At 41.9% G+C, this 17,286-nt stretch overlaps 1 protein-coding gene across 1 annotated transcript in view; it reads right to left on the bottom strand.

The window, feature by feature from the left end:
- DLGAP1 (DLG associated protein 1) overlaps positions 1 to 17,286 on the bottom strand; it is a 142,897-nt gene that overhangs the window by 13,836 nt on the left and 111,775 nt on the right. The window contains exons 5-7 of the mRNA XM_021388150.1: positions 13,232 to 13,605; positions 10,593 to 10,684; positions 2,727 to 3,145 (exon numbers count right to left, since the gene is read on the bottom strand). Coding sequence (XP_021243825.1) covers positions 2,727 to 3,145; positions 10,593 to 10,684; positions 13,232 to 13,605 — 885 coding nt within the window. The remainder of the gene's footprint in view (positions 1 to 2,726; positions 3,146 to 10,592; positions 10,685 to 13,231; positions 13,606 to 17,286) is intronic.

The raw sequence follows: 17,286 nt of genomic DNA, 5'->3' as shown, positions 1-17,286 counted from the left end.
CTGGTCCCTGGCAGCTGTTTCGCACAAGGGCTGCATTGTCTGTGGGCAACGGAATTGCTTTACGGGCAGTGCTGGGGGAGCGAGCCCTCTGTCAGCTGCTGCCGCGTCCAGGGAGTCTCACTCATCGCATGCTCTCATTACTGGGTTATCTGGCCAAACATGCGCTGCCGATGTCAGGCTGGAACAAAGGATGCACTCCTTGCTCTGCTTGCATTTTTTTCAGCAAAACCAAAACACATGCTTCTGTCCTGTCCCTCTCTTCGAAGTTTATAGGTGTATAATTTGGGGCTGGCTTTGGAACAAGTGGGTTTTTGCTTGCGTGAATGGGCCGTGTGCCTCCACCATATGCTTTCCCTTGGCACCAGGTAGAGCAGGACATGTTGAACCCTTGCTGGAGGCAGCTGCCCCGTGCCCGAGTGGCTGCCAGCATCAGAGCCTCGATGACCCCTCTCCTCCTGCTTTCATGAGAAGAGCTGGCTTGAAAAATCCAAAGGAGAAGTAACCCAAATGACACACACCATGAATAACCCACAGGACACATGCTAGGTGTGCTACGAGGAGTGCTGGGGACAGCCAGCCCAGCTGTACCTGTCTGTACAGGTACCCCACAACTGGCTTCTCCCACCAATATCTAAAAGAAGAGCCTTCCAAACTATCATACGTCAGAGAGAGAAAATTCTGCATAAAGATATACATATTCTGCATGTATCAGCTCTGTAAAATTCACACATCCTTTCCTTAAGGTGAATGGTTGCTTTGGTGGACAAATCAAATAAAGACAGGTTTTCACACTGGTTGTTGTGGTAAACAGAAAGCAAGTGGTTCTTGTGACTAAGACTTACAAATGTTTGATATTACCTATTTATGATGTGCTCACACATCGTTTTCAATCTACACCTTATTTTTTGGCTTTATTTCTTGTGTACTAACAAATTGAAACCTTTGTATTCTGATACATGCTCAATGACATTTTGAATGCATCGATGATATTAATTAAAAATGAGATTCAAATACTCTAAAACGTAGGGAATCTGGATATGCTTTGAAGGTTAATCCTGTATTTTCCCCCAGAGGAAATAGCTAATCAATTATATAATAGAAATTTTGTAGAAATAGAAAACCTGAATGTACATGTTAATGTAAATGCTAAGGTTATCTCATATTTTCCATTATCAGTCAATTTCTAGTTACTTACAGCACTGTTCAACTATTTAGATCAAATCTTGCTATTCTTACACTGGACTGAATGGAAAGTTCCAACAGAAACAGTTTATCCATTTCTAATAATTTCAAGAGTAGAGTTTTTGCTATTGTTAATTCAATTTCTTCCAAAATTCAAAACCTTTGCACCTCAAAAGAACCATAGAATCACAGAATGGCCAGGGTTGGAAGGGACCTCAAAGCCCACCCACCTCCAACCTCTTGCTCGTGCCCCCCACCAGCTCAGCTGCCCAGGGCCCCATCCAACCTGGCCTTGAGCGCCTCCAGGGATGGGGAATCCACAGCTTCTCTGGGCAGCTGTGCCAGCGCCTCACCACTCTCTTGAGTGAAAATTTCTCCCCTGACATCTAATCTAAAGCTCTTTTAGTATAAAACCATTTCCCTTTGTTCCATCACTATCTACTAGTGAAAAAATTGATCTCCCTCCTGCTTATGAGCTCCCTTTAAGTATCAGACAAATTCTAGCCTCCCTTCTTCAGAGAATAAATTTGAGATTTGGTAGAAACAATCCTGGAGCTGAAGTTGCAGTTATTATTTTTGTAGGGACTAATTAGGGGGGCTGGAAAAGTGTTATTCGCTCTATCGAAGAACTTAGGTGTGCCAAAATTATAAAATAATAAAATCTCAACATATAGAAGCTCATTAGTGTTTTCTAGGGGCTCCCTCTCAGAACCTGAAAAAAATCCTCAGCTCGCAGGTTTACCTAGTTCAAAAGCTGATGGCTAGCAATACTACTGCTTCTTTTAAAGGAAGTAATTGGAAAAAAAACCAAAACCTGTTTTCACTTCAAGAAAAAATGCTGGTCAGGGAACCACTTGTTCAACTGTTCTTCCCTATTTAGTGTGAATAAGTAAGATGTGAGTTACTGAACTCTTCTTATTAGTGAATGTTTACAGGACAGGGAAGTGTCAAACCTAAAACTTCATGGGTAGATTAATGTTTGTGGTGACAACTGAGATGCAGTTTGCATGACTGTATGTATCACAGAATATAGGGAGGTTTTTGTTTTTTCTAGGAGGCTCAAAGAGGAATGAGAACTGCAAGGGGCATGAGGGAAAAGAAAAAACAACTTGGAAGCAAAACTGTAACTTGCTTCTGTTGGGAGGTGCATCTGAAGGCTCGATACCAACTACCATCTAAAAAAGCAGTTAGAATATGAATTTAATGAAGAAGAACTAGAACCTATTGAATTATATTCTACGATTGTGAGAAAGGATTTCAAATAAATAGAAGAGTTATGAAAGCTCAATACTGCAAGATCCCTAACCACGATCTCCTAACTGCAATACCAAAATATCTGTTGAGTTTCAGAAGTGTCAAGCAATTGCATTCTGTGTCAAATTTAATAAGGATTACTGTATACACACACACAGTTCTTTTGAGATTCATGACCGTAGCTTCGTTAGTTAAATAAGAAAGGGCACGATAAAGAATTAATAGGAGTCAGTTTGACCAGCATTAAACACTTTTTCCTACTTGCAATATTATTGAAGTCAGTTACTTACTGTCCTCAGGCAAGTTGTTTTCCCGTTCTTCTCTCTCCATCTGTTGGCACCAGCCCTCCATACGGTCTCTCTCTGCCTGAAGTAGCTTCAGAAACCAGTGGCCATCTCGTGGGCACACTGACCTTTGAACAGCTTCCAGGGGATCTTCAGTGATAGAGTCAATCCAGGGGTCAGGAGGAGGTAAAATAGATGGGTCAAAATCTGTCTCAAAGTCATCATCCACTGCACATGCATGGTAATGGTTTCCTGACCCTTGTATGCTAACGGTAGAGGTGCTTGCATCTCGTGAAAATTGTCTTGATATTTGTCCAGAACACAAATTGTCCTCTTGAGGGTCGATTATTTCAAAGTTCTCATGGAAATCCAGGTCTGCTTGCACAGCTGTTGTTACACTATTAGATCGTGTAAACCTGCGAAAGCTTTGGAGAGCACAAACACAAAATGTTTAGAAAGCTTTTGCTAGGTGGCATGAGAAAAGTTAGGTGAGAAAGGACCTCTTAAGATTCTGCTGCTCCTCCTGAGATTGGCAGTCATGGCTTTCAGTGCTACACTCTGGTTTTTTTGGGGGGGAAATGATGCCATAAACTTTGTTTCTCATTGTGAGCCAACAAACCTTTGTCTCCCTGCCACTTAATGAGGGAAGCACCAATAATGGTGTGGTTTAAAGAAGCCAGCCCATGTGGCAGCTAAAAGTGTTGGTGCCTCAGGATTTCAGGTCATCAGTTCATGAAAGGTTACAGAGGTCCAGTTTTAAGTAATGACTGATCATAGAATCATAGAATGGTTTGGGTTGTAAGGGACCTTAAAGATCATCCAGTTCCAACCCCATGCCATGGACAGAGTTGCCACCTACCAGAGCTGCCCAAGGTCTTTGAACTTTTATAACTCACACTCTATTGAAGTTGCACACTTGAACTCAGAAGTCACATTTTAAAATCCATGTACGTGAGATTGATAAGAAACTAATATCAATGAGTTCACTATCTCTGTAGTATTACACCTTGCACCTATAAAGAAGATAAGTAGCCCAGCCAAGTATTTCATATTGCTTCCTTGTAACTGTTCATCATAATGACGTACCTACTAATTTCCTGCTTCTCCAGTTACCACAGCCAGCTTTCACACCTTTAGCACTCATTCCCAGCATAAAGACATTTTGTTTTACACATTCAACCCTTGGTCTCACAACAGTCTCTTCCACACAGAAGTTAATGTTCTGCCTGTGTTACTCTCATCATAATGGCTGCTACTGTGTGGATAGCTTCCTTTCATCTTGCATTGCTTCCATATGTTTGGAGTCTCTGAGAGCAGGTAGCAAACCCTGTGAGAATGCAGAAAAGCCAGGAAGGGAGAAGGTATAAGCATGGGAAAGAGGAGGTTAGGGTGTTCATGTCTGTTTTATCTTTAAGTAAGCAACACTCCAAATTCTGCAGTCCAAGGAATCTGAGGTGGAGAGGAAGATATAGAAGGAGCAGAGAGATCTATGAGGAGTAAGAGACACCTATTGCGGTGTAGGAAATGGTAAGTGAGAGCAAATATGATAGGCAGTAACTTGTGAAAGGAACGAGTGGAAAATTTGCAGGCAAATAATTACAGATAGTCAAGGTAGCTCTAGAAACCCATGTGCTGAGGAACACAGGAAAAATACAAGTGAGGCAGATACCTGTTTTGCCCCATGATGGAAGGAGAAGAAGATGGAAGGAGGCACAACCATAAAGTAATTAATGTAGATGCTACTGAAATCAGTAATATTTAGCCTTCAGAATTAACGTAGCTTTTAATTAAGTAGGGACTCCCTAATAGTTTAAGATGCCATCACACTCAGGCAGCTGGTACTTCAGTCCTAACTTGTTCACAGTCTCATATTTACTCTTGAAACCAGTGTTAGGACCTGCTTCCCTGTGACATTTTGGCTGCTTTTCCCTCAACAGTTTGCATTTGAGCAGCAATGAAAATCTCAGTGACAATGGAGCTGGATGCTGAGCACCATTTCACTTCCCATAATTTCTATTCCATCTTCCACTGAAGAGCAACAGCTGATCAGATAAGTGCAACTGACAGTGTCTTTATTTTGCAGCTGGGGAAGGAGCAGATGGAAGGAAAATTTCAGGTACCTGATATAACCAGATACCTAAGGAGCAGTGCTGCAGAACTCAAGGAGAGCTGTATCAAGCCCTACTGGTAGAGGAGATTAATGGTGGCTGCTGCGGGGCTTTGAGAGGACAGTAACACTGAGAGGAAAGTAACACTGGAGTCAGGAAGGGTTCTCTGATTAGAAAAACAAAAGACTAATTGCTCTGCAGAAAGAAGTTCAAAGTATTCTCACAGCCAAACCAGTCCCCAAAAAACTTTAATAATAGATTGTGTGTGTGTTTTTTTTTTAATATGGTGGGTTAGAACACAAAAAGATTGAATGCAGGAGCTGCTGCTTGCAGCTCTTTTGACACGTGCTTGTTAAGTGATACAAAAAAATGGTTACACCACTGCAGTTTTGCATGACATGCACCAGCAAGCTGAAAAATATGGAGCAAGCAGAACACTTCAGCTTGGCAGTATTTATCCTTTGAAAAGCAGAGCAAAGCATTTTGCCATGGACTGATAAGGCAGAAAAAAATCAGAAAGGAGGAGAAGGATAAGTGGAGAACTAGTATGGCTTCCATGGGAGGAAAGCCATTTTTTTGGTTTAGAAAGCAGATGGCTGAGAAGAGCCATGAGAGTCTGATGGTATCCCAACTAGGTGACATCTCACCATTCTCAGAGGGCAAGAGCTGTGGGGAGGAAGGCAGCCAGTTGTAAGCCTGAGAGGCCTACGGATTTAAATTTAGCAAAAGGAAGTGCTTCTTCACACAATGTGTAATTAAATTGCCACAGGATCCTGGGAAAGCCAAAGGTAAAAATATGTTCAAAGAGAAGCTGAACAAATTCACAGGAGACAGGTCCGGGAAGGGCTGTCACACTCGGGTTTCGGAAGTCCCTAACAGCTGGCTGCTGAGCTGGGAGGTCTGTGGGGAGAAGCATTGCCCTGTACACACCCTTCACACTTTGCTTTTGCACACATTCCTTTATACTTGTTCGGAGTATCTGCTCCTGGCCCCTGGCAGAGAAAGCTGTTAGACTGGTATTAATGGTTAGAAAGATTTTAGCTTTAGGCTGATTTGACAGTGAAGTCCATGCTGTTTTTTTTTTTTTTTTTAAACTGCTTTAATTTGGCCACCAACCTGACAAATACCTTATCTGCACTGAAATGCATGCTTGCATGCATACACACACCCACTGACATACAGTCATCATGCTCACACAGGATTTCTTTTCAGTCACTTAGCCTAGGTTCACCAAGAGCCAAAGCATTGGTACACAGCATCCTCCACACCTTCCAGAGTAATGGAGAAAAGCAATGCCCCTAAGCCAACCTCATTCTTCTCCATACCCCTATCCCCATATCACTCCTAGTTTTGCTTTCTGCAGTGTCCTAGACTCTGATTTCTGGTTTAGATGACCATTTACAGTTTCAGATAACACTCTGGATTTTCAGCCTACGCTGAATCTCAAATATGGAAACATCAAGGTATACTTGCCAAGAGAACGTATTGCTTGAGGCACTACAATTCAAAGCTTTCAGGTCTGTATTCTTACGGGGCTCAATATAAGCTAGTACCACCAAAAACCAGACTCTACTCAACAAATAAAACGTAATGACCTACTTTCTTTTGCTTTTGTTTTATCTATATAATAGTATGCTACAGGCTTGCTTGACAGATTCTTGGCACTGGATTGTGTAACCTATCTGTCTTCAAAAGAAAAACAACTTGGCAATAGAATATAGCATCAGTTCAAAATAAAAAAAGAAAACTTCCAAGGAAATGTATGTTGAATGACATGGAAATAAAGGAAGGCAACCACTATCTGCATACCTCCAGCACATCTATACGAGCTGCCTAATAGATGGTAATCTCAGCCTCTGACATTGCTTCCTCACTCACTTCCAGGATGTTTTAGTCTTGCAAAATACCATTTGTGTTCCATGTGTCTTTTTTTTTTTTTTTTTTTGCTTTGCTCTCATTTAAAACAGGAGAGCAGTTGAGCTTAAGTTTTCATTGTTTCTACGCACACAAAACATTCATGGCTCTACCTAAAACAAAACAAAACAAAAAAGCTCAGAAATTGCTGGTAATTGTTTTTAACAGAGACTTCCTTCTTCCTCTGCTTTCAGGCTTGGCCCTTTTGTATTCAGTTGTGCCTTGGAGGCACAAGGTGTAATAATTACAGCTTCAGAGAACTACAGCAGATACCTGGCCTGGAGTGCAGAAAGCCATGAAACCTCAGACTGGATAAACCAGTATGGAGAGCAACAGTAGATGTGTTTTGAATGGCAACAACAGGGTCACCTGTTAGCATTTGACTCTCTACTCCTAAATGTTCTTTTGAAAAACATGTTTACATTTCAACTCAGAGAACTTCTTTCTTTCCTAAAGAAACAAACAAAAAACAAAACCCCAGAACAGATGCAGATTCCAAACCAACTGATGCATGGCAAGTATCAGCCTCTCATACATTAGATTAGACTTGCCTCGCTTTACCTATTGGCTGACTCTTGCTGTGTGTTTCTCTGTTACGGCTGCAGCCACCATCAGCAGATCAGAGCAATCAGGGGACTTAGCATGTACAGCAGCCCTGACATGGAGGTCTTTTGATGGCAGGATCTTCGGCCATACATTTTCAAGGTACATGATCTTAAGTTCTTTGCTCTCTCCCTCCCCCTCTCCCACTGACATAATCTTTTTTTCATTGCTAAGAGTCTTAACAGGGAAACTAATCCTCTATTATTGTTTCATGTTACCCTAGAATTTCTCAATGGAATGGTTTCCACTGTGGAGAATGCATGAAGCCAGAAAATGCTGCAGACCAAAATCGAGGAAATCTCAGTCCCAGCTCAGCTTAGCTAACATAGAGTTTTGAAGGTTATGTTCTAGAAACTGAGGAGTTAAGTTGTTTGAGTTAGAGCATACGACTGGCTGGTTGTGCAGGGGAGACCCTCAAACCTGAGTTTTCTTTTTTTTTTTTTTTGTCAGGATAATAAGTCATCAAACCCAAAAAACTAAATGAAAAAAGAGAAAGTGTTTGTTGTTCCTTGAAGAATACAGAAGAGCATATTTTTTCTAATACTAACACATCACCACTTCAAGCCATTTCATGTTATATGGTTTGGTAGACCATATACCAGACATTACACTACGCCAAAAGGTGGGGAGAGCTTCCCTTATCACCACAGAAGCTAGAGAAGATGGAGGAGGAGTATGCATACATGTGCCCATGGTCTTAGGCTCCTGTGGCAATGTCCTTAGTCCATAATCTACCATTGTGTCAGCATTGAGAAATTCTTGTGAGGGCAGACCAAGTACAATAACCAGCTGACAATATGACTAGGAGCAATCAGTAAGATAATTTTTGGGTGACGATGTAATGGGAGGAAATCTAGAGGCACACATGGTAAAATGTAAGAAACTGAAAGTAGTTACAGAATTATGGGACTAAGTAAGAAAGGACATGCCCTTTATTCAATAAAGATGTGTCCTAGTTGGCCTGGCACAATATGTGGCTTCTCCTTCTCTGGTTCAGTAGAACTGGTTAACTTCCAACAATTCGATCATCTTCTGTAGGTGAGGAAGGAAAGGTGGTCCCCTGAGGTCAAGAAAGGCTCAAACGTAGAGAGAAAGGACAAACTGAAGAGGTTTGAGCTGAAGAGGTCAGCGGCATTAGCAATACTTTTCAAACTTGTCTCTGGAAGGGATGGGTCATGTGAAGAAAGGGAAGGAATATGTCATCTGGGGTTTTGTTAGCACCATGAGGGAGGTCAGGTGAGAGATAAGAGAGTAACAGCAGGAAGATCATGAGGTCATTGTTGAAAGAAATGTATACTTTTTTTTTCCTCCTTCCCTAAGAGAAGGACTTGAGAATGGTACTCTGTAAAATCCAGAAAGCTTAGAGTTACATTTAGGGAATGGGTATGAAAAGGAGAGTTGAGTGCAGGCAGTATAAAGAACTGAGGATAAGATAAGTGATGGATCAAGTTGTAATGTGGTCAGGGAGCGTTAGGTACATTTATCCCTTGAGCAGTGCAAGAGGAGGATCCAGAGTCATTTGTCTTGGCAGGAAGCCCAGGCTGCAGAGAGTGAAGGGCTAATGAAAGGTCTGATCTGAAGTGGAAGATGGAAAGGATAGCTCTGCTCCAGTGATGCTCTGGTTTTTAGCCACTTGGATCAACATGGAGGCAAAAACTTTTGCTTGCTTGGTCGAAACACAGAAGCAGGAATATTTAAAAGGGCGTGAGGAGGTAAGACTCTTTAGAGTGAGAACAGCTGTCATGTAACGTGAGGGAAAGGGGGACGAAAGAGCAGGAAGCTAAGGAGTGAAACAAATTTTTTACAGTAGTCTTCTGGTGCATTAAGCAAAGAGCTTTCCTAGTGCAGACTACAGCACACTTAATAGCTTAGATTGGCCCAGAAACATGATCAATTTACTGTTAGTTATCTTTTTTGCTGTGTCATTCTTCTCATTTTATTTGATGTTTATTTAATATTTCTGAATCCTGAAAGGTTTTTTTTAACTTCTGCCATGGATTCATCAGTAGGGCTTTTCTGAGGTTCTACAGATGTTTCGGTGCAGGGGCAGGGAAGAAGGCACTGTATTTACAGTTCTACTCCTGTAACAGATAATCAATACATTGTGCTTTGCTGTGCTTAAAAAAGAAATAAATAATAAAAAAAAGAATATGAGTGCCAAATTGTGATGATAAACCCTTTGTTTCCTGAGTACACTCATTTTCCGAGGATTAAGGGCTGTCCTTTACCAGCCTGTTCACTTCTGAAAGTCCATGATGGATTGCTGCTTGTCCATCTGCTCTCAACAGCAGCAACCTCAGCCTGATCTGCAAGAAATCCCCCCAAAACACAGCTGCCACCAGGCAACGAAGAGATAATGCTTCCTCAGGGCAGACCCTCGCAGGCAAATCTTACCTTTTTCACTGGAGGAAGCAGCAATAGAGAGAGGACTTTGGAAATAAGGTATTTAAAAACAGCCATCTCTTTATTTCCTTTCCATTCCTTTTATTCCTCCCCTTTCCCCCCCCCTTTTTTTTTTTTATTTTGTGGGTGGAGGGAGGTGGGGGAGAGTTGGCCTTTTGGGGTAGTTACTGCCTTTGTGTTAAGGCTGAAGGGATATGGTCCTTCAGCATCTATTCTAATATGCTCATTTATCTAGTGCTAAAAGAGCTGTGGGTAAATGGGGCTAAGGTCTCAGGCATAAAGAAAAGTCTGCCAGAAGGAGATGTTTTAGCAGGTTAATGACAAACTTGGTAACAGTCTGACAGGGTTGTTGCACATCACGTTTCTTTTTAGTGAAATCACCTTAGCCTTTTGAAACTGTAGGAAAACACTCTGCTACTCCACAGAGAGATTTTGCTAAATTTAAGTTACTGTAGATAATGTGTTATTTTTTGAGTATTTTTAGCAAACATATCCCACCCCCCTAAAACAAATAGTGTAAAAGCTTATGTCTCCTCTAACCGATGCTACAGTCAGCGAGTCAGAGGGTTGAGGGTCCAGGTGTGGTTAACTCAGATTTCCTACATCCAGATTTTTCTCAAGAGAGGCTGCAAGGACAGCCTTCTTCCCACTGCAGAGCAATGTGCCCTGCACCATGTCCTGGCCAGGTGTGAATCAAACTTCAGCTCTCCCCTCTGAGCAACAAGAGCCCAATGACCTAATGACTCACACATTCATATTGCCATGCGTGCAGGAACTGGGACTCATAGAAATTAGCTGTAGCACAACTGCTTGCTTTAGAAAAACAGTATTAACTTTTACTCACCACTTCTCCTCCTCAACTTGAACTCCTATGGACTGGAACTTACTGGTTGCTTTATTTTCACCTGGTTTGGCAGATTCTTCAGCACCATCAACCTTAAAAAAATAAGCAACTCATTAGAATATATTTTGGCCAAGACATCACCTGGATACTTACAATTTCTATTCATGATCACTACTAAGTGTCTGCACATATGGCCTGTACCATAGCTACTTTCATCCAGTTGGACGGTTTATCATTGGTATGCCCATTTTTTGATGTTATTCATGAATATTCATCATTCTTGTTAATCTGTAAGGCATCTCTGTTAAGATGACATAAGGCCTGAGAAATGCAGGTGGAATTTGTCCAGTATCTTATGGAAGCTGGATGCTGAGATTTGCGAGCCTCTGAGCAGCTGAAAATCCACTTCCTGCACTGCACCATTTGGTAGCTTTCATCCATTACTCTGTATATGCATACATAGGTAAGTCATGTCAAAATGGCATATTTACTTTAAGTGGTAGTGTCCTTCTGGCTCCAGTCACTGTAGCTGTTAAGTCCTAATGCTACATATGGAATTGTTAGTCACACCAAAACAAAAAACCAACCCAAACATGCCAGCACACAGCATTTTTGGTCCACAGCGAACCCCCTCTGACTCCAGGTGTAGAAGAACCCTAGGTGCAGCTAGCATCTCTCCTACCAGCTTGCTGTTGAGAGCAAATATAACAGCTCTGGGCAGGAAAGATGGAGAGGTGGGAGCTTCAGAGCAGGACAGTGAAATAAGGTAATTATCAAATACCGAGGTTTTAGGGTGATAATTCCACCTTAAATTACATAACTGATAGAGAGAAGTAACTGTTTTGATAGCTTTACTTTGCTTGTTTGTTAAACAGGTTTACACCAAAGGCTGCTGGTGACCTAGGAGCAACTGAGGGGTGCAGGGCATACACCATGACTTCTTACCAGAAGTGCATTTTGGGTTTATTTATTATAGAAGGAAGCAAACTCCTGTATAATATGGCTTGCACTGCTCTAGACCAAATTATAAGGAAGGTGTTTACCTGCCCTGAGCTCAGCGTGAGCCTGAACTTGGCTCCTATTGCAGTCAGTGGAGGGAAGTTGGCATATGGATGGTGATTAAGTTAGTCAGCTGTAATTCTTACAGTTTTAGAGGGAGATTTTCAGAGGCTTGAACAGCATTTGGGCCTCTGTTTTCCTCAGATTTCAGCACACTGGGGTTCCTGTTTATCCTAAAAGCCATGTTCTTTACTTGCACCAATGTTACCTTCAGAAAAGGAAGATGGGAGATGGTGTCTTGGGAATCATGGTTCACATTACTGCTGTTCACATGGACTACTGCAAACATGGACATTATTTCTTTCTACCCATTACTTTGTCTGCAAAGGTCTTTGTTGCTGCGGGTTTATTCAGTGAAAGGAGGGATCACAACAATAAAACAGCACCTTAGCCTTGACTGGGTTTGGCAATAAGTAGTAGAGTGTTCCATTATCCCTGTCCCACCTGGGTCTTGCTCCTGTGTTTAACACTAAACATATCCCTTCTTTGAGAATATATCCAGAACAAACAGTTGTGAAGCAGAGTACAAGAAAGGCAGTAAATGGAACCCATGGGCTGTAGTAACTCTTGGCCTTCCAAGAAGAAGCACAAGGTGAGTAAAGTCACCGCTTGTCTGGCAGCTGCCCCTGGGATGGCATGCTCAGCACCTCCTATCTTGTCAGGCAGATGCAGAGATTTCACGGTAAGTTCTTAGGCTTTGCTAATCAGATAAGCTTGTCCAGGCACAGAGGAGGTTGTAAACACAACCTCCATCTGCAGGGAAAAAAATCATGTTTTCTTGGGAATGCTGATAAGCTGTGGATTTCTATTCTGTTTGCTTGGGATTCATCTCCCATCAAAACCTGCACTGATTTTCAGTTGATTGCAAGTTCAAGTACTTTGTTGCAAGAGCTAATCCTGCAAGCAGATAGTTGGCCTTCTATGCACATTCTTTTGGGGGGATAATGGGAAAGATTAATTAAGATAGCAGATTAAATTGGTCTAGTTTATTTGCTCCTCTCCTTTCTGTAAATAGAAGTGAACTTTGGCAGGGGTAGTTTTCTTGTTTCATTCCACCAGAGGTAACAAAATGTAATTTTCCTTAACAAGGGCAAATCAGAAGGAACTTATCCTCTGCTCTTGAGGCTGGGATAGGAACAATGCTGCCTCATTCGAGTGGCCACCCGTCATTACGAAATGCATGAATAAGCAGTGACAATTAATTCAGTGAGGCTGGATGAAAATATTTTTTGGGTGATAGTGTAATGTAAATCATTGTTTTACACATTCCCTTTCAATGATTTAATTCATGCCTTTCTGACCCCCGCTGTGTTATGATTCATAGATTAGTGCTCATGTGTGTAATTTAACAGAGCTGAATAACAAGCTGCAAGGAGACTTAAATCCTCACATCTGATGTTTTTATGATAAATTAGTAAAACATCATTAGTACCATGTGGCATGATTAAGCTGCTGGAAATTCTAATAGGCACCTGACAGAAAAAGAAGAAAAAACAGACAAAACATTTTGTAACAAGCAGTAAAACAAATGTAGAAATCCAAAACAATGGCATGCATATAATCTAAATCCTGTACTGTACCTGTATTCCAATAGATAAGCATCTGTTTTTCTTGAAGTGGTCCTTCTTTCTATCTTCTACTGCAACGGTGGCGATGGTTGTGGTGGTGGTGACGGTGGCAGTGTTGTTCCCCACGTGTTGGCTTGCTGGGCCATGGATCTGCGCGTTAGCAGCTTCAATAGCTGCAGTTAGTGCCTTCATACTGTCCAAGCTCTCGGTGGAGTTGCTCAGTCCAGACTGACTGATGATATCTCCCCTCTGTCCATGGCCATCCATATATGCATCTTGGGCAGACTCTGTGCTGCTCTGGGCTGTGATAGAAATAAATGGTTTGGTGGTAGTTCTCGGTGGGACTGGAGGCGGTGTCTTCTTATAGGTGGTAATGCAGGATGACACTGGAGAAAACATGAAAGTTCTTGACTTATTGACATTGCAGGGAAAATGTACGCAAATATCATCTTAAGACACCATGAACATGGACAGAGCAGAGGTAAGGAGAATGCTGTTAGCCAAAGAAACCCCAAAAGCTCCGATAACTGCGCTAGGGAAATACCTCACTTATCAGTATCCTCCATTTGTACTGATGTGAATGGCAGAGCTGCCAGCAGAGGGAAAGAAAAGATCTACTTGCCAAGTTCCAAGCTCCTCAATCTTTTAGGATCGTGTTCTCCAACATGTTTTCTGCTACCACTTCTAAGTCCAGTGGGTGAGCAAGTCATTCCACCAAAACATTTGCTATGGTCATAATTTCCAGGCAGGACTCACAAGGATCAGACTCCAACAGCTTAACCCAGCTAATCTCTACTTCATGTAATTTTATTGTAATTGTCTTCTCTTTCTCCACCCTGCCCCACTGTATTTACTTACACTTTTATTATTAAATAATTTTTAAGCTACATTTCTTTGTTCAGAGAAAGATTGTAAAGCCATCCAAGGTCAAAGACTTGACGCTCATCATGCTTGAACTTGTGTATTTCTTGCTGTGAACTGACTCAATTTTTGTACAGCCTTTTCAGATGTTTTAAAATGTCTTGTAAGCCGTGGAGGGCATTTTTAAGATAACATTTTGCTGCTCTTATTTCTCATAAAAAATATACGTATGTATTTTTGAAAAATGCTTGATTTTACACAAAAGGAATTAATGTAATGTAGTCAGTGTCTGAAGCCTGTTAGTTAGTGGAACTTCTTAAAGGAAAGCATAACAATAATTGTTTGCAACAAGAAAAGACTTCAAAAGTCTATGAGGACTCCTTTTCACATGATGGTCGTGCTCTCATTGTAAGTGCTTCTATATGGATGCTGAAGCTTATCCTGACATTCCCAAATTAGAAACTATTGGCTGATGTATACAGAATTACATGCAGAATGCTCTGCATGGAGATAAAAACATACTCCTTTATGGGATAGTTGGCAGCTCTGCTTTGCTGAAGTCCTGGAATGCTTTCAAACGAAGAAGGAAAGTCCATGAAGAATGAAAAACAATCATGATATGCTCTATTTTTTAAGCAAATAAATGCAGGCATTAACCTGTGCAAAGTTCAGACACAAACATGGTAACGTGAATTCTTATTAACAATAATCATATGGCAAGAAATGATTCATTTTAACTGGCAGACGTCTATGCCACCCACATGAAAGGTAAGTCTGCTACAGCTGTTCTGCTCCCTGTTTGCACTGTATGTGCCTGTAGAGCCTGAAGCCATTATGGCATTAATTTGACTAGCTCAGATCCATACGCCTCATATCTCTCGATAGCTGCAGGAATAGCTGCAGTGTAAAAGGTGTTTCCAGGGCATGAAATCACATGGGATTTTTTTAAGAACTCTAGTCTAAGTTTCTGATAGCATGTCTGAACCCATGTTAAACCCTTTAAATGCTAATGGAAAAAGAGCATTTTGCTAAGGTAGTGAGTGTTTTGAAAGTATGATTCACTTCTGAAGAATCAAACAGAAACCACAGCATCTTGGAGAGAAAAGACAGATGAAAATGAACTTGTCAAATTTTAACTACCAGGAAGTGAAGTTTTTAGGGGCTAAAGGTGCTTTTAAAAACTGCTTATGACAAGAAAAATCTATGGAACTAACAGGAAGGATGACAAATTTTCAAAGAGGAATGTGAATTCTGCACAGTTGTTCATTGGTTTTGATGCTGACAAAAAGCATTTGTTGGGACTGTGGATACCTGGGGGAATTGGCTGCTCTTGCTGCAGCACAAGTGGACTTACAGAGAATTGTGGAGGCTGCTGCTGAGGCAATGGGATCTCAGATATGACCTAAGTGGCTCGTGGTCTGCAGAAATTTTCTCCGAATGGAGGAGATGCAAACTGAAATTTACCATGAAGAATTCAAAGCATATAGATACACTCATATATCCAGGTAATGCTTTGGCAAGCCTGTTCCAAACTTGTCTAATAGAGGTTTGTGTGCCATGCTACCTTGCAATTCAGCAATGTATAACATGCCCCATTTAAAATATGCTGGGTAAGGCATCGTGGAACTCCTGGGCAGACAGCAGCACCTTCAGGACATCCTTGCAAGGCACACAGGTGTCACTTTTCCCACTTAGTGGATAATGAAACACACTCCAAACGTGCTCTTAATGGGGAGAAAGAGACTGTAAAACAAAAAGAAAGCCCCAGCAAGATTGGTCCCCATGTCACTGATCATCCTTGAAGGGAAAGAGAGTCAACAGCAACTGTTGACAGCTACCGGCTGCTCTGGTCAGTCCAGGACAAATACAGAACCCCCTGATTGAGATGTCTTTCATTCTGCTGGTAAGTGCACTCAGTGAGGAGCCTAATCCACGCTGCAGTGAAAGATGTTTGCACTCAGCTAATTAAATGTGAAGTTATTAAGAGAGGGAGAGGACTGACAAGTCATACGGTGAAATTGTAAAGAGAAACAGCAAACGTTGTTTCAGCAAGTCAAAACAAATCCTCGGTTTCCTGGAGTCATGCAGCACGCACTGTACAGCTCCGGAGAAGCAAAGTGTGCAAGTCATAAAAGATCCCCAGGCACTCCGTTACTGGAAATGATGCAAGCTCCCACCACTCCTGTGCAGAAATGACAACAAAACAGTGCTCTGGCTGCAGCTGTTTGCTCAGCGCCTGAGCTGCCTGAGCCCTCCCAGTGGCTGAAGTACAACAGCAAAACGGATTTGGTGCATCGGGTTTCTCCAGGCACTTTTCAAGAACCTAGCAATGAGTGATATGGCAACCTGAAGGACCTGCCAGCAATTCACCGGGTGATTTTCAGTGCAAAGGCGCTGGAAGAACAAAAAGAACACTCCCTAAGAGAAAAGACAAAACCCTGGAGCTGTCCTTGTGCAGCCCAGGTCTGAGCACTGGGTGGGTGCAGGAAGATGTTGTGTCCTGGACAAAAGCGGATCGTGGCCATCCAGTGCCGGAGGTGGGTATAGGGGTTCTGATAGAGAACATTGCAGGATCACAGGGTGCGTGGAAAAGATAGAGAAATCTTCACATAGGGGACGTTCGAGTGGTTTTGCACTTGAAAGTTTGTTTAATTCACATCAGGAAGTGAATTTAAAGGGCACTGTAATTCCCAATAAATGCATTCTTGGACATGGATCAAGGAGTGAAGTTCTGTACTCAAACTCATCTGACTGGAGAGTCGAGTCAAAGCAGGCTCATTTGTCATTAAAATTGTTTAGGCATGGAGTTAATCAGAAATAACTTTTTCTGAATAGCAAGTGTGTGTATAAACTCACATTTTGTTGTAATATAGAGTAGTTTTCCGTATTACTTTACAGAGCACTAAGGGCAGCCTGATCTAGTGGGTGGCAGCCTTGCCCATGTTACAGGGTTGGAACTGGATGGCCTTTGAGGTCCTTTCCAACCTAAGCCATTCTATGACTCTAAGATTCTGCTGCAGCAGGTATACATTCTTCTGCTGGGGCTTTCACAAGGTTTGGTCCAAGAACGAGTTAAATCCTGTGCAAGGAAACCCTGGCACCTTGAGTCAGCTGCTTGTTCCCAGCTCTATCCATCCTCTCAGCGCTCCTCTCCTTCTCGTTTTGATCTTTACTCTATTTCTGTAGCTCTGCCTTTGGGTTACAGT

Source organism: Numida meleagris, chromosome 2 (genome assembly GCF_002078875.1).
Source record: "Numida meleagris isolate 19003 breed g44 Domestic line chromosome 2, NumMel1.0, whole genome shotgun sequence".
Taxonomy (NCBI): domain Eukaryota; kingdom Metazoa; phylum Chordata; class Aves; order Galliformes; family Numididae; genus Numida; species Numida meleagris.
This window is presented reverse-complemented; position numbering and strand designations above follow the sequence as displayed.